General features: G+C 36.7%; 1 protein-coding gene across 2 annotated transcripts in view; it reads left to right on the forward strand.

Annotated features, from left to right (window-relative positions):
- The first annotated feature begins 609 nt into the window (after nucleotides 1-609).
- Nucleotides 610-22089, forward strand: part of LRIF1 (ligand dependent nuclear receptor interacting factor 1) — a 36829-nt gene continuing 15349 nt past the window's right edge. Inside the window, exons 1-3 of one of the 2 annotated variants that reach the window (XM_082365949.1) lie at nucleotides 610-7861; nucleotides 18652-20161; nucleotides 21395-21667. In XM_082365949.1, the coding sequence (XP_082222075.1) occupies nucleotides 7794-7861; nucleotides 18652-20161; nucleotides 21395-21667 (1851 nt within the window). In that variant the 5' untranslated portion in view covers nucleotides 610-7793. The remainder of the gene's footprint in view (nucleotides 7862-18651; nucleotides 20162-21394; nucleotides 21668-22089) is intronic. The other variant, XM_082365950.1, reaches the window with a different exon arrangement.

The raw sequence follows: 22089 nt of genomic DNA on the forward strand, positions 1-22089 counted from the left end.
TGTTAAACATTTCTTGCATCTTCTTGATCTTTGCCTCCATTCTTTTTCCGAGGTCCTTGATCATCTTCACTATCATTATTCTGAATTCTTTTTCTGGAAGGTTGCCTATCTCCATTTCATTTAGTCGTTTGTCTGTGGTTTTATCTTGTTCCTTCATCTGGTATATAGCCCTCTGCATTTTCATCTTGTCTATCTTTCTGTGAATGTGGTTTTTATTCCATAGGTTGCAAGATTGTCATTTTTCTTGCTTCTGCTGTCTGCCCTCTGGTGGTTGAGGCTATGTAAGAGGCTTGATGGGAGGCTCTGGTGGTGGGTAGAGCTGACTGTTGCTGTTGTGGTCAGAGCTCAGTACAACTTCAATCCACTTGACTGTTGATGTGTGGGGCTGGGTTCCCTCCCTGTTGGTTGTTTTGCCTGAGGCAACCCAACACTGGAGCCTACCTGGGCTCTTTGTTGGGGCTAATGACAGACTCTGGGAGGGCTCACACCAAGGAGTACTTCCCAGAAATTCTGCTGCCAGTGTCCTTGTCCCCATGGTGAAACAGAGCCACCTTCCACCTCTGCAGGAGACCTTCCAACCCTAGCAGGTAGGTCTGGTTCAGTCTCCCCCGGGGTCACTGCTCCTTCCCCTGGGTCCCAATGCGCACACTATTTTGTGTGCACCCTCCAAGAGTGGGGTCTCTGTTTCCCCCAGTCCTGTCGAAGTCCTGCAATCAATTCCCACTAGGCTTCAAAGTCTGATTCTCTATGAATTCCTCCTCCCATTGCCGGACCCCCAGGTTGGGAAGCCTGACATGGGGCTCAGAACCTTCACTGCAGTGGGTGGACTTCCGTGGTATAAGTGTTCACCAGTCTGTGAGTCACCCACCCACCAGTTATGGGATTTGATTTTACTCTGATTGCGCCGCTCCTACGATCTCATTGTGGCTTCTCCTTTGTCTTTGGATGTGGGGTATCTTTTTTGGTGAGTTCTGGTGTCTTCCTGTCGATGATTGTCCAGCAGCTAGTTGTGATTCTGGTGTTCTCGCAAGAGGGACTGAGAGCACGTCCTTCTACTCCGCCATCTTGGTTCCTCCCCAAAATTTCTTTTTTTAAAAATTTATTTATTTATTTATTTATTTATTTATTTATTTATCTGGCTGCACCGGGTCTTAGTTGCAGCATGTGGGATGTTTTTAGTTGCATCATGTGAGATCTTTTTAGTTGTGGCATGTGGGATATTAGTTCCCCAACCACGGATCAAACCTGGTACCCCTGCATTGGGAGTGTGGAGTCTTAACGACTGGATGACCAGGGAAGTCCCAGAAAATTTTTATTTCTAATTTCTTTTTTTTTAACATGTAGCAGTCCAGTTTTCCTGGCACCATATATTGAAAAGATTGTCTTTTCCCCACTGTATATTCTTGCCTCCTTTTTCTATTAATTGACCATGTGTGTGTTATTTCTGGCTCTGTATTCTGTTCCATTGATATATGTGTCTGTTTTTGTGCCAATACATACACTTGATTCCTGTAGCTTTGTAGTATAGTCTGAAGTCAGGAAGTTTGATACCTCCAGCTCTGTTCTTCTTTCTTAATATTGTTTTAGCTATTCAGGGTCTTTTGTGTTTCCATACAAATTTTAGAATTTTTGGTCTAGATCTGTGAAAAATGCCATTGGCATTTTAATTGGTATCATGTTAAATTTATATATTGCCTTGGGTAGTATGGTCATTTTAACATTATGTATTCTCCTAAATCAGGAATGTGGCATATCTTTCCATCTGTTTGTGTCATCTTTAGTTTCTTTTATCAGTGTCTTATAGTTTTCTGAGTACAGGTCTTCTACTGCCTTAGGTAGGTTTATTCCTAGCCAGCACTAGCCTCAGGACCTGGCTTCACCCAACAGTTGTTGGGCACCAGCCCCAGAGTCTCCTGGACCCTGACTCCACTCACCATTGAGTGAGGACTAGCCCAGGGGCCCGCCGGGATTCCACAGCCAACCACCTCTTGACCTGGCCCCACCAACCAGTGGTCAGCAGCCTCTACACAAGACAACTAACCAAGCCTACCAGAGCACTCATAGAAATCATCCTGCAGCAACAGAAGGAAACATGCAGCCCACATGAGGGGCACCCCTATAATATAGAGCACTGGTGACAAGAGGGGAGTGTGCTGCTGGGACACATAGGACTCTCCTACAAAAGGCCACTTCTCTAAAATTGGGAAACTTAACCAACCTTCCAGATAAATAGAAATAAAAACAGCAAGTTAGGCAAAATGAGGCTACAAAGGAACATGTTCAAAATGAAGGAACAAGATAAAACCCAAAAAAAGAACTAAATGAAGTTGAGGTAGGCAATATACCTGAGAAAGAGTTCAGGGTAATATCCAGAATCAAGCACACAGAATAAAAGATAGGAAATATTGAATAGAGCATAAGAGACATATGAGATACTGATAAATGGTCTAACATATGTGTAATTGGATACAGTAAGGTGTGTGGGAGAGAGAGGGGAGGGGGGATTGAGAAGCAATATTTGAAGAAATACTGGTGAGCAATTTTTGAAAATTAAATTATCAAAATACAGATTAAAGAAGGCCTATAAATCCTAAAGAAGATAAATACAAAGAAAACCATACCTAGGAACTAACATCTTACATCTAGTTTTGCTTGATTGATTATTTTCATTACAGATCATATTTTATTACCTCTTTGTATGCCTGATAATCTTGAATTGGATTCTAACGTTGTCACTATTACCTTATTGAGTGTTGGATATTTTTGTATTGCTAAACATTTTCTTGAGTTTTGCTCTGGGATACAGTTATTTTATTTGGAAACAGTTTGATACTTTCAGGTCTTGTTTGTATGGTGCATTAGGTGGATCTGGAGTGTAGAGATACTATATTCAGCACCCATGAAATATGAATTTTTCCAGTCCAGATGTGAGAACGGGTACTGATTCCAGCCCTGTGTGTGTGTTAGATAGTTTCCCTCTATTCTTTTTGGATGGTTCTTTCCCCAGTTTTGGATTGTTTCCTTACCATTATGTGCTTATTAGTACTCTGCCAAATACTCAAGAGGGACTGTACAGATCTCTGGGATTCTCTTTCTATGCAATTATTTCCTCTAATAGTCTATCTTATCAACTCTAGCTGCCTTGTATCCTGGACCATCAGCTTCATCTTCACAACTTAGCTAGGCTGACATGTTCTTCCTCAGTTTCCCCTCCCTGAGCTGTTGTATGGAAACTCTCTCAAAGCAGTAATCTGAGGCATTTGTAAGATTTACCTCATTTGTTTCCCATCTTTCAGGGATCGCTGTCTGATGGGAATTTTTGCATCCCCCTAAATGTTTATGTTGAAACCCTACCCACCCCCCATGTGATGATATTTGGAGATGGGCTTTTGGAAAGTAATTAGGAGAAGGCATGAGAGTGGAGTCCTCTTGAATGACTAGTGCCCTTTTAAGAGTCAAGAGAGAGCTTGTTTCCTTTCTCTGTTCTCTTTCATGTGAGGATACAATGAGAAGTTGATAGTCTGCAACCCAGAAGAGGGCCCTCAGCAGAATCTGACCACACTGGCACCCTGATCTTAGACTTCCAGCCTGCAGAACTGTAAGAAATAAATTTCTGTTGTTTATAAGCCACCCATTTTATGGTACTTTGTTATGGCAGCCCAAGCTGACTAAGACATTGTTCATTATTTGATTGTCTTGAAAAGTGTTGTTTCATGCATTCTTGTCTTGTGTTGTTATTGTCATTGCTTCAGGTAGGAGGGTAAATCCAGTCCCTGTTACTCTGTCTTGTCCAGAAGTGGCTTTAAAAAGTTTTTGACTATTTTTGTAGTCAGTTCTGATATAACATGACATATACATTCCTAAAAATCACCACACTATGCAAAATTATGCAATAAAAACCCATTTTACTCAAGGGAAAATGAGATTATGAGCACAACACCAAAAATTTCTGACATATTAAACAAAAGACAAGAACTAAATAAAAATGGAAGTACAGTTTCTTAACATGTTAAATGACTAATAAATACATAAATACTATAGTAAACGTGGCAGTTTACCTTGTGAAAAACCTGACATTTACTTGTGGAAGGGCATGCCCTTCCTGCCAGCCTGCCCACCTCCCACTCCCACCATGCTGTATTTGTGAGGAAGAGAACAAAAGAGATTTTTAAAAAGTGAAAGAAATTGGAGATTAAAAAGAAAAATAACAAGTCTGGACTGTTCCTTAACTTTCTTCTGAGTGGACATTGATAATCCCAGGGCAATGTGGGAGAGAGACAACAGAAATAACTTAAACCTGTCTTTTTCCGACCTATTCTTTCCCTGTTTTCTGTGCTTGGACTGCAGCTACTTTCTTCCCTACACATTCATTTTAAGACAGCCTTCAGCTCCCTCAGGAGTTTTCAAAATTTCTCTTAGTTCTTAGAATATATGTTTCCCTTTTATAATTTAGAGAAAGGAACCAGCAGCTCATAGTATTTCATCATCGTAGCAGGATTCAGCAAATGTTGTATTACAATTGTTATGTATAATACTTGCAAAGAAAAATCTCTGCTGTATTTGTAGTTATTTCTCCTTTTCATTCTGTATTTTGCTTACTTGCATCTTTCCTCTTTTTTTGCTTGATTAATCTCGCTAAAGGTCTATTTCTATTATTGATTTTATCAAAGAATCAGCTTATGGTTTTGTTAATTTACTACATTATTTTTGTTGTTATATACTTCACTTACTTATTCTTGTTTCCTTTGGTATTCTCTCTTGCTTTTTAAAATACTTCTAAATTGGATGCTTAACTCATGTGTTTAAACATTCTTATTTTATGACAAATGTGTTTAAATCACTTAATTTCCATTATGATTTCATCTTTAACCCAAGGATAATTTAGTAATAGGTTATTCAGTTTCTAAATATGTCTTAAAGCTATTCTTAATTATCTGGATAGCTAATTTTAATCAATTTATGGTTGGAAAACCTAGTATGTATAGAATTAATCCTTCAGCACGAGTAGATCTTCCTTTGTAGCCTATCACATTATTTTTATACATATTCTATATGTGCTCAAAAATAATGTGAACTATCCAATGAGTGGATTATTTACACATCTGATGTCTCAACCTGGTTTACTGTATTGTTTAAAATTTTGATATCTATGCCTATCTTTCCTCTGCTTCAACTATTAATTTCTCAGAGATGTACGTGTGTAAAATAATCCTCTACATTTGTTGACTTATTAATCTATTCATTTCTGTCAGTTGTTGCTTAAATTTGTCACTCTTTTAGCTAACAAGAACTCTATTTTAATATGCTCTAATTTCTTTTTGGTCTCTTGTCCCTTTATCTGTGCTGTTATGCTATTCTCTGTGCATCAGTTTCTTCATCTGAATGTAATATTTTTTACTAGTTGTTAAGAGTAAACAAGTTAATATTTGTAAAGCACTTAGAATAGTACTTGGCATGTAGTATTACGTGTTTGGTTAGTATAAAAATGGCTAGAGGTGGTCATTGAAACCACAGGCATGGTTGAAATCACTTGAGGAGACAGGATAGTTTGAGAAAATAAGAGGATCAATCATCAAGATTTAAGGAACTCTTCTGTTTAATGGCCAAGTGAGGCATAAACCTTCAAAAGAAACTGAAAAGGAGTACATAAAAAAGTAGGAGGAAATCCAAGAAAGTATATTACCAATGGCATCAAGAGTGAAGAATTAATTAACAGCGCTGCTGAATAAAGATTTGAACAAATCTTTATACTATTTGTGATAAATAGCATCAATTGAAACAGCTAAATGAGTGGTTTAATGAGTACAGTGGACACTCTGATGCATCTCCCAGACCTCCCTTGAGAAATGAAGGTCTTATTCTGCCAGTTACTGGGAGTGCTGCCAGCAGACATGCCTCAGCTATCAGCCTCCTTGAGGAATTACTTTGGCTAAGGAGATCATCCTTGCCTAAGGTCATGCACCCTTCCTTGGCAAAGCCTGCATCCTACTGGGGAAAACTTCAAAAGTTCATCTTAAAAAAAAAAAAAAGGTCATCTTAATTTTAGAGCTCTATGTGGGATAGTCTAACGCCTTTGTTGAGACTGGGCATCACAACCCAACATCTTCCTCTGCCCAGTTTTGCTCCTTTTTCTTCCCTTCTACAGATACTGATCCCTAATAAACTTCCTGCACACCAAAGTCCATCTCAAGAGTCTGCTTCCCAGGGAACCCAATCTGTGACAATGAGTTTCATTTATTAGAAGTGCTGATGGATATGAGGAGAAGCCAAACTGCAAAGTTAAGAAATGAATGGTGAGAAAATGTAACAAGCCAAGAATAGGCAACTCTTTCAAGTAGTTTTGCTTTCACAGATAGGATGATGATCAGAACCAAGACAGTATTAAGGGTTCACCACTCTGCCCCCTCTTTAGTATGGGAAGTATTTGACTGAAAGATAAATGTCAGTTACACACACAGGATTCGACATCGCTAAAATTTACCTTTAACAAAGGGTGAACAGTAGTTTAAAAGTATTACTTTCTGTATCAGAATATCAAGATCTTTCATCAGTACTAGCTGATTAAGGAGTTAGGAGAATGAGTACCCAGCATTTTTTTAAAAACAAAATAAACCGTTTAACTTGGCTACCATACATCAATCTCCTAAATTTGAGCCAGTTTACATTTTTACTGCCTCTAGCTGATAAAACTGGATCTCCTAAACCACTCCTCCCGCAACTTCCTTCTAGTCCCAGCTGAAGCCAGAGACTTAACCTGTTCCTCCGATAAGAGATTTTAACAGCAGGAATCAAGAGACTTCTGCAAAGTTTTTCTCTGGAGATCCAGATAAAGATGCCAAAAAGTTAAGTCTATATGGGGAATTAAACTTTTAGAGAATCAAGTAGTTAACTATATGACAAAAAGTAATTTCGAGCGAGGATTAAGGGTGGGGTGGAGAGAGAGATTAGGTTAAATCTCGAAGCAAACCTTCAAGAAAGGAAAAAAACCAAGAAACCCTCAGGAAGTAGCAATAATACAGGCGCTTGCCACAGGCAGGCGTCTAAAATTTTCTCACGCCAGGAGTGCATATGGCTTCAAAAGAGCCCTCCGATGTCTTTTAAAGCACTGGCGGGAGAGGAAACTTACACTTACACTTACAGCGGCGAATACAAAGGAAGAAACTTTGCGATTGACCCCGGAAACATTTTATTTTCGTAGGTATCTGAAGAATTTTCTTTTGCGATTCGTTACTTGATCCGGAAGAAGAGACAGCAAACGTCACCTGCGATTGGATCGCAGCATAAGGGCGGGGCGTTAGCGAGCCATTCACCTTGGCGACCGGATGTGACGATACCGGAAGCTGCTAGGCTGAGCTTTGCTCTCGCTGGCGGCTTTGGTGGGCGGGGTCGGCCGAGCCCGTCTGGCTTGGTCTTCACCACTGACCCGGCACCGGTAGGGGCGGCGCCATTAAGGCCACGCCTCCCGCGCTGATTCCCGGTGACTCTGGAGCGATGTGCTAGGCGCTGAGGAGGCGGAGACTCAGGGCTGTTTTCTCAGAGGTTAGGGACGGACCCGCCCCGTCAGCCTCTTCGACTCTTCCGGTTTCTGGCGGCTGCGCCGCCTCCCTCCGAAGCCTGAGGATACGCCCTCTCGAGAGCCCGCCGTCGCTCTCCTTTCAGCTTCTAACCCCTCTGAGCTGCTACGGGGCAACTCCAGCCCTACATTCTCTCGCTCTGGTTCTCGCCACTTGGAGGACCTCGGCCCCGACACTGCCCCCTTTCCTGGATGTACTGGCCCCTCCCACTCCTCTAAAATGTCCAATAACCTACAGAGGGTCTTCCTGAAACCTACAGAGGAAAAGTCAGGCAACGCCTCGCACTGGTAAGTACCGGTTTCGAATCTCCCTCGACATGGCCGCTCCTCGCCCGTCTCTTAGCAGGATGTCGAGTCGGCCGTCGTTTCCTGACGTTCTGCAATTCAGATGCCTTTGATCCCGCTGGGTGAGCACTCCAGGGGAAGTGCGCGGCAGTTTGGCACTTAGAGCCCTTAGAGCACGTCCCTTTCGGAAACGTAAAACCTCTTCAGAGCCTGACGCAGTCAGCCTCTGCCCTGGCTCCGCAGGACTCCAGCGTCTGAAGTTTCATAGGCTGACAGAGTAGATCTCCACGGGAGAGGAAAATCAACATGGCCGGCGCGCCTGTGTGAGCAAAATCTTCTGGAAGATTCTCGCGCACTCGCAGAAAAACACGCAGCAATCCGCGCGGATTAGCAAGTGCAGCTCAGGTGGCGCTGGACCTTCAGGGAAAATAGCTGTAATTTAAGAGAGTTAGTGAGAAGGAAAGGACATACTTTTGTGTAATTGATAAGAGTATATGAATATAGAAACTGAAAAATTATTCTGGATAAGGGAATCGATTTTTTTTTTTAAATTTCGAATAATAGCTTTATTTGAAGATAAAGAAAAGTGAAAATAGAGAAATTATCATGTAAAATTAATCCCTTCGAACAGCATATTTGAAGCAGGTGTAATGAGAATGTCGTCTCGAATTGGATGTATATGTAGAGGAACTACATTTGTCAGGGGGAGATTCTAGTATTTCTTAGACAATTATTTGTAAATTTAGACAATAGTTTATCACTAACTCAGTGGTTTTTTTAAGCTCATATTAATCAAGAAGAAATAAAACTGGAACAAAATTATTAGCTAAGGTAGAATATTCTAAGGTGTACTCTCCATGGTTTGTGGGTATATAATAAGTGGCGAGAAGAAAGTTAACGAGTCCCTGCAGAAGGAAAATGTGAAGAAGAAAGCATGGAAATGGAGATGTAAAAATCATGGAAGAGCATTTATGATTGAAGAAAATCGGGCTCACTAGGTTTAATGCTAGCTTTGCTAGTTACTATTTGTGAGGCCAAGTGACCTGGTTTCCAGTCTGTAAATAAGAGCACCTAGAGGTATTTTAAGGATTAAAAGAATGAATATACTAAAATACTTAATGTAGGAAAAATAGAAAAGCATTATTTAAATGTTAGCTATTATTATTATCGTAAGGATACAACTTTACTTCTGTACAAATTTTAGCCCAGGAAGTAGGTAGTTACAAGTGGATATAAAACCTAATTGTAATAAACACTCTAAAAAAGTATGCATAATATTCTAGAGAGAAATGGTCACCAAAAGTGTTGAGCTAAAACCATATGGAAGAACTGCCAAGAAAGAACCATTGTATTTCAGATCTTAACAAGAGCCAGCTTTTGTGCGTGTATGTTTTTTGTTGGCTTCTTTTTGGTGGAAGTTGAGGGGGAAGGCAGAGGTAGTGCCCTGTATAGATATGCAAAAATAGAATTAGTCTTTAATGATTGTTCATTTCTTCTATCTTGTTTTAGTACCTGGATATTTGATAACATCTGATTTACCCTAATTTAACACAATTTGTTTCAGGATTGCATTCTTTTTCAATATCAGAAATTAGATAGAGTAAGAACCTTACTTTTTGTGTATTGTGTAATTTAACTCTATTATCCAGTTTCTACTTCTTTTGGCTATCTATATTTTTAAAACATTACAAGTTGAATTCTGTTTTAGTTACATTCATCAGTTATCTGGAGTTCATTAACTTATTGGTTTATGCATTATTTTTATCATTTTTGAATGCATTTATTTCTTCAAATCCTCTAGATTTTAAATCACATACTTCGGACATTTACAAGATGCCTTTCTGAAACTATTTGACATTTACTTTGGTTATTGATTGCATATTTGATTCTATTCTTTTTTATAAGTAATAGTCTGCATGATGTCCAAATATACTTTTGCAAATAGTTGGATTAATGTCATCTATTTAGTTTATTGGAAGCCTCATTTTTTAATATTTCTTATATTTTGATGGTACAAAATCATTTTTTTCATAAGTGTAAAATGACTATATGATTTTATTATTTTCTGTAGATACTTGAATTTTTCTTGAGTTACTTCTTTCCTGCTGTAAAGTTTTTCAGTACTGTGATACAGAATGTTTATTGTTTAAAAAGTATCTCTTCATCAGTGCATAAAATGTAAAACCCAAATTTAATCTTATAGTACAAAGGAAAAATCTGGAAGATATTTGTGACAGTAAACATTAAGTTTATTTAGATTTGGACTTCATATGCAAAGAGCAAAGCAGAAGTCAGAATGGTACAGTAGAGTTACAAAGACCTTGGTAGAGTTATAGAGACCTAGGTTCATATTCTAGGTCACCACTTATTATCTGTATCGTTCAAACATTTGGTTAAAAAATGTTCACTGAGTGCCTGCTATGTGACAGACTGTGCTAAATTGAGAGACTGACTAAAGAGTAGGATATGGGCCATGCCCATGAAAAACCTTAAGTCTAGAGGTGGATATGATGTAATACAGTTTTTAATAGTGTTATGCACAGGATGATGCTGTGAGGGCATACAGAAAGGGAATTGTAGGAAAGGTTTCTGGAGTGGCTGAGTTGGGGAATGTAAGTCTCAGCTATCCAATTAAAGATGAATGCAGGCTATGCCCAGGAAGAGGGAATTGATTAAAAAAAAAAAAAGCAGCAGTATGACTTATTACTAGTAATAAGTAGGATAAATAGAGAGCTCTTAAGGGTTTGCTGAAAAGATTAGACTTCATCTGTTGGAGAGGCTTCAGAGGATTTTAAGAAAAGAACTGTCATAGTCAGGTGTCGTTTTAGGTAACTGATGGCAGTGTGGATTTGGGGGTGAGGGGTCTGGCATATAAGGATTCTATTTCAGTTGTCCTTTCAGATATTCTGAGAGCCTGCACTAACTAATGTAGAGCAAGGGTTGGATTCAAAGAAATATAGAAAGGAAAATAGGCAGACCTTGTCAGTGAATTGGCATGAAGAAAAGTGGATCAATTATGATGCCAATTTTCTGGGTAGATATTGGTAAATTAATTGAGGTGAGGAATACACCAAGAAAGCAATCAGCGAGATATTTGAATCTGAAACTCAGGCAGGGTCAGAGCTGAAAATAGAGAGTGATAGGCTGTTGGCTTCTATCTGCCTTTGACCCTTTGTTCTTAAATAGGGAGCTAAAATGGGTGTCTTCAGCAGGGGGCTTGGTTTGGTTAGACAGATAATGTTTCATTGTCAGTTTAGTGTGCATTTAGTTTTGTACAGTGTGAGTGTTATTATCTTTGCTTTTGTGATTTTTGTGTGTGTGTGTGCGTGTACGAGAGGGAGAGAGAGAGAAAGACACACATACCATATGGCTAACTGAAATCTATTTCTCATTAATCTCTCAGTTTATTCATGAATTTTTGGGACTCTGTTATATTGGGGTTATGCTAAAATAAATACAAGAAAATGGATGGGATTGCCCAAGAAAGCATGTCTCTGAATAAGTTATTTAATATTACTAAATCTTCGTTTACTCAACTATAAAATAGGAATGGCAATACCTACCTTGTTGGACTGTTTATTAGGGTTAGAGTTAATGACAACTGTTTACAATAACATTTATTATGTATATAATATTATATGGTAAATATTATCATATATATTGTTACATTATGTACTTGTGTATGTTATGTATGTACATAATGTTGAATCAGAGAGAGTAAGATGGAAAAAAGTCTCTTAGTTGAAAATTTTGCAAAATTATCTACGAAATGTTTAGTAACCTGCAAAATTTTTATCATTCCATATCTAATCTGTAAATGCTTCACTCAAAATTAGAATAGTCAAAAATGTCAGAAGTTATATAATATTATAAGTATGTTTAATATATCTTTTATTAAATTTCTCACATTTTCAAAGGATCACTTGATTCATTTACAAGTTCTTGGACACCAATTATATATTTTAGTGAAAGATGATATCTAAAATATATTGGGAGCTTATTAAAATCCCAACCAGTTATAGCAAACCTTTACAAATGAAGAAAGATTCAAAGAGGTTAAGTAAATTTACCAAAGTCAATCAACTAATAATTGGAAGAGCCAGGATTAGAAGCCCATAATCTTTCTAATGTATTCCTGTGTTCTCTTTTAAAGCCTTAAACTGTATTAGTTTTCCAGTGTAGTTTCTCAGTTCAAATCCTAGTTGGTTTAAAATAATTAATATGTTGATTACTCTTCTTTTTAAGTGACTTAACCAGAGCATGGGATGCAAAGTCTGGTTCTAGTTTTAGTTCTAACCTTAGCTAACAGAATATGATCTTTAAGAAAACAGAATCTTTATAGGGTTTTAGTATGTTAAGTGGAAGGTCTCTTCTATAGCTGAAAAAAAATATATATTGATTGAAGAAGTATGAATTTCACCCTGATTTTATCACTTCTTTCCTTAGCATTCTGCATTTCAGTTTAATTTTTAGAACTCATTCCATTTGTTACTAGGAAATCACAGATTTTTAAAAAAATTAGAGCTTGTAGGATTCAATTCAGCTAATATTGTCTACAGTGTGCCAGTCGCTCTATTAGGTTTAGAGAATATAGATATGAATAGGATAACCTACCCTTAAGGAATTTATGGGCTCTGGTAGATTGTATGAATCTCTACTGATATACTGACATAGAAGAAACTATTTTCCTTCCCTTTTATGGAGGGGAAATGGAGAAGAGAGGAAAAATCCGTGATTAGATTTGAAAAGAGTTTGTGCAATATAAATGTTTTTTATAAAGCGGAAATATAGGGGCCATATAATAAAGTATGTGAATGACGTATCAGAAGCCTGTGTGATTTGTTTAACTAATATGCCAATTACAATGTGTTTGCCCCATGCAAATAATTAATTATAAAAGCGTGTGTTCTGCTCTGTTGAAGCTTCTAATCTGTTAGCCAGGTGTTACTGACAAATGAAGTACATAAACTAAATGAGACTAAACAATAAAGGTATTGAGACATTTCAATATGTTTGAAATATTTGAAAGAGCTGCCTTATTTTTTATATAATTTTTTGAGGGCCTACTGTGCTTGGTATTGGAAGAACAGTTACAGAATAAATGATATAGTCTCTGACCATAAGGGGTTTCAATCTCACTGAGAAAAAAAATACTTTACTCATTTTTTTAAATTAGCTAATAGATCAAAGGCCATATAGAAGGCATTATATAACTCATTATATATAATGCTATATATAGCATTAGTGGCACCAATGAGAGTGCTTTAGGGATTCCAAGTTGGAAGAAATTAATATGAGTTTGAGTGACTAGCAGATATTTCATGGAGAAGATAGATTGATCCTCAATTTATAACTATGTTTTAAATTGTTAGAGAAGAAAAAAAAAACTTAAAGAATACTTAGAGTAAATAATGTACATGAGACAATCCAGAATAGTAGAGACCTTTCTGGTAAGACCAGAGATTTTATGCTGAGACGTTCTAGGCAGTACTGTTGTAGAGATTGGTTGGGGCTAGATTGTAGATGATTTTCATGTCAGGCTGAATTGGCAATGATGAATTACTGAAACTTTGAGGAAGGAGGTAACAGGATGAAAACAATGATTTAGTCTGCCAGAGATACATAATAATAATGGCCACAGTCAGAAAAACTAGTTTAAAAGTCAGAGCCAAACATAGGGATGAGATAATGAGGACTAGATACAAGGTGATGCAGGTCTGATCTAGGAAGTAGAAGTGGCAAAGGTAAAGAAAGAGAATATGAGTAAGAGCTGTAAAAAAGAAAAAAAACTTTATAGACTTGGTGATTCATTCAGTATACATTTATTGAATGTTTATCCTTTGTAAGCATCTATACAAAGTACTGTGGGTGAATTAAAGGTGAATAAAGAGGGTGGTAAAGATAGAGATTACTAGGTGATTTAAGACCTAAGTGACCTGGAAAACAGTAGTGCTGACACATGACTGGATGGTAAGATAGAGTAGTAGTTTTCAGTACAGAGTAATTTTAACTTTAAAGTAATGGTATTAAAAGTGAAAATGTTTGGTCAGACATCACAAATATGGAATTGAGGTCAATATTAGGGGATAGAATAAAAGGATATAACATGAGAGTCATTATTGCAGAAGAGATAGTTGAAGGTAATAGTTGAAGGTTTGAACTGTTACCTTGGTGCAGTCTTTAAGGAAGAATGCCTTTTTTAAATTTTATTTTTTTATTGAAGTATGGTTGATTTACAAAGGAAGAATGTGTTAAAGGAAAAACAGGGTCAAGAACTGTACTTTGGGGAGAAGTCATAGTTGGATACTTAAAATGCAGAAAATGAATAAGAAAGGGAACATTGAGAAAGACAAGAAATATTGTACACAATGGAAATCGTGGTAGGAAGAGGTTCAAGATGGAGGGATAATTAGCTACCAGTGTTAATTTCAGCAGAGAGCACCTAGGGAATGAGTATAAAGCCAGATTTAACTGTGAGGACATATTTTGTAATCTTTGAGAATAAGGTGTCGTAGAATAATGGGAAAGAAAATAGATTGCAGAAGACAGTGGGCTTCAAGACAACTTTTTGGCATATCAGTGACAGGAAGTTGGTAGGTGGTCCTAATTATGGTTCATTAACACCATCTACCAACTTTCTGTCACTGAACTTGGCACCCACATCCCAATCTTCTCTCTAATCCTACATGACTTTAGCATCTGTATGGATAACCTCTTTGTCACCTGGTCTTTCAGTACAAAGATCTTTTTCCTCAGTTTTTTCTCCATTCTATCACCAGCTATCCAATTCTGTAGTTCTTGTTATCAGATGAAATTGCTGCATCTACAAAATTCTTGATTTAGGCATCCTGCTTTCCAAACACCAGCTCCTATATTTTAGCTTAGTTGTTTAAGTATTCCCACTCTGACTGTTCTTTATCTGGCCCTCAGTCCATTCCCTTTATTTTCTCCCTATACATTAGCCTTTTATGTTCTCATTTCCTTCCCATCTAGTATAGATTCTGCATTTCATCATCTGATAATTTTTTTCAGTACCCTAAAATCTTTTGCTCCTCTTTGATTTTTGTTATACCCTTCTGAAGCCACCCCAATCTTGGATGAACTCAGTGATTTACTTTCTCTGCCTATACCTAGTGAAACAAGGAGGCTCTCATGAGCACAGGTTGGTATTACTATGAATTCATGATCATTACCTATCTCCCTGGGCCATCAACACTGCCTGATGACTGATATTTTCTGAGGTCAGCTTATTTTTTCACAAAGACTGTTTCAAATCTTTTTGATTGTCCTCAAATCTCTCCCTGTTCTTGCTCTTCTTAGCAAATGATGTCATGTCCTTATTTCATAGTGCAAGTAAGAGCCACTAGATCAGAATTACCTCAACCTTCTAACGCCAAAGCTTTAAACTTACCTGCAAATGCATCTAACCTCTCTTCCAGTTCTGATGAAAAGAGATACTTCTCCAGCTCTCTTTAAGGTTCAGTCCCTTCAACTGTCTTATGGTCTCAATTTCCTACCTCCTTTTCAAACTTTACATTATTAATTACCCCTCTTTCTCCTTTATTACCAGTCTCTTCCTTTCATTGGCTCACGTGAGTATTTATGCTCTAGTTCACCTAACATTAAAAAAAAAAGAAAGAAGAAAAGATCTTTTCTTTGACCCCATTTAATTTCCAGCTGCTTGCCAGTTTTTCTCTTCCTCTTACAGTCAAAGTTCATAAAAGAGTTGTCTGTCCTTGCTGTCTTCATATTCTTTCTTCATATTCACTCCTACCAACTTCTTTCCCCACCAAACTGCTCTTTTAAAGCCATCAATGATCCTCATGCAATTCATTCCAGTATACATTTTTAACCTGCATCCTACTTGGCCTCTCAGAAACTTTCAATAGAATTGCCCAATTTTTTTGAAATTCTCTCTTCCTTTGGCTTCCATTGCACCAGAATCTCTTGGTTTTCTTTCTACCACTCAAAGAAGGTGGGAAGCTGATGAAATGTTTTAAGCAAGGAAGGGCTAGGGTTAGAGTGCTGAGTAATTTGAAGAGGAGATGGTAGACTGAGGAAAAGACCAGTTATGAAGCTACCATAATAGACCAAGCCAGAGATGGACTAGAGTGAGAACAATTGATTTGGAAACGATTGAATAGATCAAGAGAAATTTAGGAGTTAATATCAACAGGATTTTGTGATAGGTTGAATACAGATGATAAGAAAGCTAGAATTACTTGTGCAGATTTAGGCATCTAAGATAGTTTGGATGCCATTTACTGAAGGAAAAACACTGGAAAAGACCATGTTGAGTTTTAGGTGCATTTGAGGTTCTGAATGGAAATGTCAAGAGGGAAGTTGGACATATAAGCCTGAATCTCAAAAGAGCTAAGATATAACTATTTGAATTGTTGATAAATAAATGGAAATTTAATTGAAGTCATGCATATAAAATAAATCATCTGGGGGAAAGCTTACAGAATAAGAAGAGAAGAATTTACTCTAAGCTTTGGTGAATTCCAACATTTTAAGGTTGATTCAAGCAGGATGAGTTGGCAAAGAAGACTGAGGAGTCACTACAGGGATAGAAGTATGTCATATCTAGGAAACCTTGGGAAGGAAATGTTTAAAGAAAAGGAGTGAGCATTTTTGTACTCTTCCAAATACATCATTTATCTCAATAAAAATTGCCTATTTACATGTCCATGTACCTAGCATTTTAAGTTCTTTTAGGGATTGTGGGTTGAACTAGCTTACAGGCTAGCAAACATTTTCTGTAAAGGACCAGATAGTAAATATTTAGGCTTTATAGGCCATGTGATCTTTGCTGCAACTACTTAACTCTGTTGTTGCAGCAGAATGCAGCCATGTACAATACATCAAAAATGGGTGTGACTGTGTACTAATAAAACTTTATTTATGGATACAGAGTTTTGAAACAATTTTCATATATCACAAAATGTTATTTTTGTGATTTTTAAAAATTAAAATATAAAGACCATTCATAGCTTGTGTACTATACAAAAACAGGGAGGGGGCCAGACTTGGCCCCAGGCTGTAGCTTACTGAGCTACATAACTGAGTCTGGTGCCTAAACCATAACAGACACTCAGTAAATTTTGGTTTAATTAAGTTCTGATCCAGTTTTTATTTGCTTTTTGGGGGATAGGGAGAAGGTGAAGGTGGGTTTTCTTCTTCAAGCTGTCAAAGCAAGAATTCATACTTTTCTTTATGTTCATACTTCTTTAGAGATTAACTTTTAATTTATTGAAAGTAAATATAACATTTTGAAGTGCTATCAAAGGGCCAGAAAACTTTTAAATATTTATAAGGATATAATTATGTTATTTGGGGTTGCAGAAAGGTAAAACTGAATCCAGTGCTTCCTAGGATACATAGAATTTTTGGCTTTGATTTGTATTAATACCTGAGGCTTTAAAAACACCTATAGGCAGTAAAACACACCTTTACACTACTGAGAATTCTAATTATTATTATTTTTCATTCTTAAATTTTTTTCATTTAATCTTAGTCATGTAAGGCCATATTGGGTCTAAAGGACATGGACTCTGTACCCATATTGCTGGAATTTAGTATGAGAGAGAATATGTAGACCAGTGGAAAAAAAACATTAATATATGATGACAACTTGTGATATGTACCATGAAGGAAATTAACAGATGTAATATTATTACCTGTGAAGGAAGAGCAAGGGTAGTTAAGATGGCCAGAAAATGTATCTTCTGGGAAGTATCATTTATGTTGAGAGTTGAGTATATGGGTAGGTGAAGAATAACTAAGTAGCATGTGTAGTCACCCTGAGTCCCATGAGGGTTTAGTATTTTCCAAGAACTGAAGGATGGTTTCGGGTATGTATAACTTGAGATGTCTGCATTTAAGTAATCTACAAATAATTGATTATACAAACAGATACAGATTATATTGGATTTTTTTAAAAAAATTCAGACAATCTGTACTAAGTAATAGCTGATAACTACTAATAGAACCAAAGTAGGCTAAGTTAAAAAAATTATTGACTTTCAGTGTATGCCACATTCACTGAAAACCATTCAGCTGAAATGATGTTGCTATTATAAATATGGGTTGACCGACAATTGGAACTAACATGAGTAATTGCCATACCAAGAGCTGTTTAACACCAAACATCAAACATGCTGGAACAATAAATCAAAGAAGAAACTGGTTCCTACATGAGTAACTCAGTTTAGTCTCCAGAAATGTGGCAAACTAAGGTATCATCTTAAGAGATGCCTTAAGCACAAGAATAGCTGACAGTAGAACTTGTCATTATCAGTGGGAAGAATACAGAACAGATTGGGTAGGGGGAGAAAAGAGCGAGGGAAATAGAATAAGCATACATGGAGGTAAAATAAGAATCCTGGTCAATAATAGTAAAGGAGAAGGACTAGAGGAAAGAATTTAAGGAAAAGAAGGAAGGATGCTAATAGTTTAAGAGGAGCATATTCTAGTAGCTGAAATTTTATACAGGGTAAAACTTAGAAAAGTCTACTTTTAGGAATAAATGCTGATATCTTATACCCATTGCCTAATCATGTGAGGAGATCTAAATCAAAGCTGACCATATCTTTGATTATCTATTCTACTTCTTCAAAATCTTTCTTTTGCAGTATTTCACTTTGAAAACTCAAAGTGACAAATTACATACTTACGTTATTATATTTTATAAATTTTTATTTTTAAAACATAGTATTTGCAAATACTTGTTTTTAAATAAAATGTATATACCGTGTAGTATGTTGTATTTATTTACGCAATGTTCTTTTAAGTGTTTCAGGCTGCATGTACCAAGTAGTTCAGACGATTGGCTCGGATGGAAAAAATCTTCTGCAATTACTTCCAATTCCTAATTCCTCTGGAAATCTTATACCACTAGTTCAATCTACAGTCATGTCTGATGCTTTGAAAGGGAATACAGGAAATCCAGTTCAAGTTACTTTTCAGACTCAGATTTCCAGCTCTTCCACAAGTGCATCAGTTCAATTGCCCATTTTTCAGCCAGCCAGTTCTTCAAACTATTTTCTTACAAGAACAGTAGACACAGCAGAAAAAGTTAGAGTTACTTCTGTGGGAACTGAAAATTTTACCTCATCAGTTTCTAAAGTTCAGAGTCATGGTGTGAAAATTGATGGACTCACCATGCAAACGTTTGCTGTTTCTCCCTCCTCAACACAAAATGATTCATCTTATATTTTAGTAAATACCCAGAGTCTTCCAATGACTGTGAAGTCTCCGGTTTTGCCTTCTGGGCATCATTTACAGATTCCAGCCCATGCTGAAGTGAAATCTGTACCAGCGTCTTCATTGCCTCCTTCAGTTCGGCAAAAGATACTTGCAACTGCAACCACAAGTACCTCAGGAACAGTTGAGGCCTCCCAAATACCAACTGTTATTTATGTATCTCCTGTAAATACAGTGAAAAATGTAGTTACCAAGAACTTTCAAAACATTTACCCAAAACGTGTTACAGAAATAGCAAAGCCAATGATACTAAATACCACACAGATTCCAATGAATGTTGCTAAAGAGACACAATTAAAAGGTGGTCAGCATTCTCAAGCTGCTCCAGTGAAATGGATTTTTCAAGAAAATCTACAGCCTTGCACTCCATCTCTTGTTCCTGTTAAATCTTCAAATAATGTGGCTTCAAAGATTTTAAAAACTTTTGTAGATAGGAAAAGTTTGGGAGATAATACTGTGAATATGCCACCATTGAGTACCATCAGTCCTGGTGGGACACAATCCAAAAGTATGCCTATTAAAGATAATGCTTTGGTTATGTTTAATGGGAAAGTCTATCTATTGGCTAAAAAGGGGACAGATGTTTTGCCATCACAAATTGACCAAGAGAATTCTGTTTCTCCTGATATTCCACCAAGAAAAGATACATCACAGATAGTAAGTTCAAGTCCAGTCACAGAAATATCCAGAGAGGTTGTAAATATTGTTTTGGCTAAAAGTAAATCTTCCCAGATGGAGACAAAATCACTTTCAAATACCCAGCTTGCTTCCATGGCCAATCTAAGTGCAGAGAAGAATAAGAAAGTGGAGAAACCATCTCTTTCTACCCCAAACCCACATAGTATGAACCAATCCATTAACTACTTAAAGCAGAGTAAGACTTTATTCTCAAAGCCAGACTTTCCAGATGGATTTAGTACAGGACAAAATTCCCCCAGAAAAGGAAATATCATCCACAGCATAGAGAAAATAAGTTCCTCTGTTGATGCAACAACTGTTACTTCACAACAGTGTGTTTTCAGAGACCAAGAACCAAAGGTAATTTTCCCATGTTAGGGTGTTCTTTTTATCTATGTATATAGAAAATTTTTCTATCTTAATTCTCAAAGTTAGTTATCTATGATACCTCTCTGTCCCTCCTCTCCCATCCTCCTCTTCATCACACACATACCATATGCACATGAATGCTTAATTAAGTCAAAGCTTTCATCTGAAGGAAATGTTTGAGGAGTGTAATAGAGCTGAAGCAGTATTTTTCTCTAGAATCATTTGGCATGCCAAGTCTTCAAAGCAAAATTAAACAAACAAATCACAGAGCAACAAGACTTAGAAGAGTTGGAGAAGGATAATGTGAATTCAAAGCTCAGTAAAATTGTGTGTGTGTGTAGATATATATATATATATATATACATGCATACATATATTTGTATACATAAATACATATACATGCATACATATATACTTAAGAGCTTACTTTTAGTATATGAAGAGATTAATATTATGCACAGAGCAGAGCTGGGATTTGTTTGTTTGTTTTGTGGTGGTAGGGAGATATCTGGCAACTTTTTTAGGTAGATGGTAGAAGGGGCAGTATATGGCTAATTAATACCCTTCAGTCATTTGTGGAAAAAGAATTTATCAACATCTTGATTGGATTGTTTGGTTGTTTTTTGTTTTTTTAGTATAAAAGTCTCCTGTTCCTCTTTTTAGCCCTTCTTTCTGACTCATTCAATTACTCAACATATCCACATAGTTATCCTTCTGTTCTACTTAAGATATGTGTATGTGTAATCACTAAATATTTGTACCCACCTTTTCCTTCTTAGAGGTCTACTTAATAATATTCAGTATTTCTCCCCTTCAGTACAGAATTCAATGAACTCCAGAGATGTAAGGAGGTAAATTCTGATTAAGTAAAAGATTGATTAAAGCTATGAGTTTTCCAAAAGATGACAATTTCCAACATAATGTTATATTGATTATTTTTAACTTATCATTAGTCTGTATTCTCATTTCATTTGTTTGAGAATTAACTACCTGTTACTTTCCTAGTACAAGAAAGTAAAATTGTAGGAGAAACATTTTGGTTTTGCTCAGTTAAGTTCAGCTTTTCAAATGTGGGTGGTAAGGCAAGAATAATACAATCCAATCATTTAGGACTTTAAAGCATAGCAATTTAAGTAAGATGAGGTAATCACTTAGTTGCTAGTCCGATAAAATAGCTTAAGTAATTGGCAGTATTGTTTGTGTGTTTTCTTTTCCTATTTCCAGATCCAGAATGAGATGGCATCAACATTAGAAAAAGTTACTCAAGAAAGAAATGACAAGAACAATTCCCAAGGAAGAAGCAATAAGGCCTCATATCTGAACAATGATGCTGAACTTAGAAAGATATTTGGTCTCACTAAAGATTTGAGAGTGTGCCTTACTCGGATTCCTCACCATTTGGGCTCTGGAGGAGGTTTTGATTCCTTTAGCTGTTTGGTGAAAAGTGATACTTACAAAGAGACAGAGTTTATAGTGAAGGAGGAAGGCAGAAAACAGGTAATAGATTTTAAAGTGTCCTTTGTAGGTACTCCAAAGATATATGAATGTATTAATTTTCTTGATTTTTTTTTAGTCTTGTGCATTAATATGAATGATAGTTGTTACCAAATTTGCACATATATGTATTATACTAAAACAATGTTAAGAAGAACCATACATGCACAGGTAAAAATGCATCCCCAGTTAATTAAAAATGTTGCTTTAGGGAATTCCCTACCAGTCCAGTGGTTAGGACTCCAAGCTCTCACTGCTGAGGGTCCCAGTTCAATTCCTGGTCAGGGAACTAAGATCCTGCAAGCCACATGGCACAGCCAAAAAAAATAAAAAAGAAAAAGAAAAGAAAAGAAATGACAGAAATGCAGGGAAAATATAAGCATGCAGATACTCACTGCATTATTACTTTAATTTAAACATCTTAA

This window comes from Balaenoptera borealis, assembly GCF_965194805.1.
Source record: "Balaenoptera borealis genome assembly, chromosome: 1".
In the NCBI taxonomy this organism is placed as follows: Eukaryota; Metazoa; Chordata; class Mammalia; order Artiodactyla; family Balaenopteridae; genus Balaenoptera; species Balaenoptera borealis.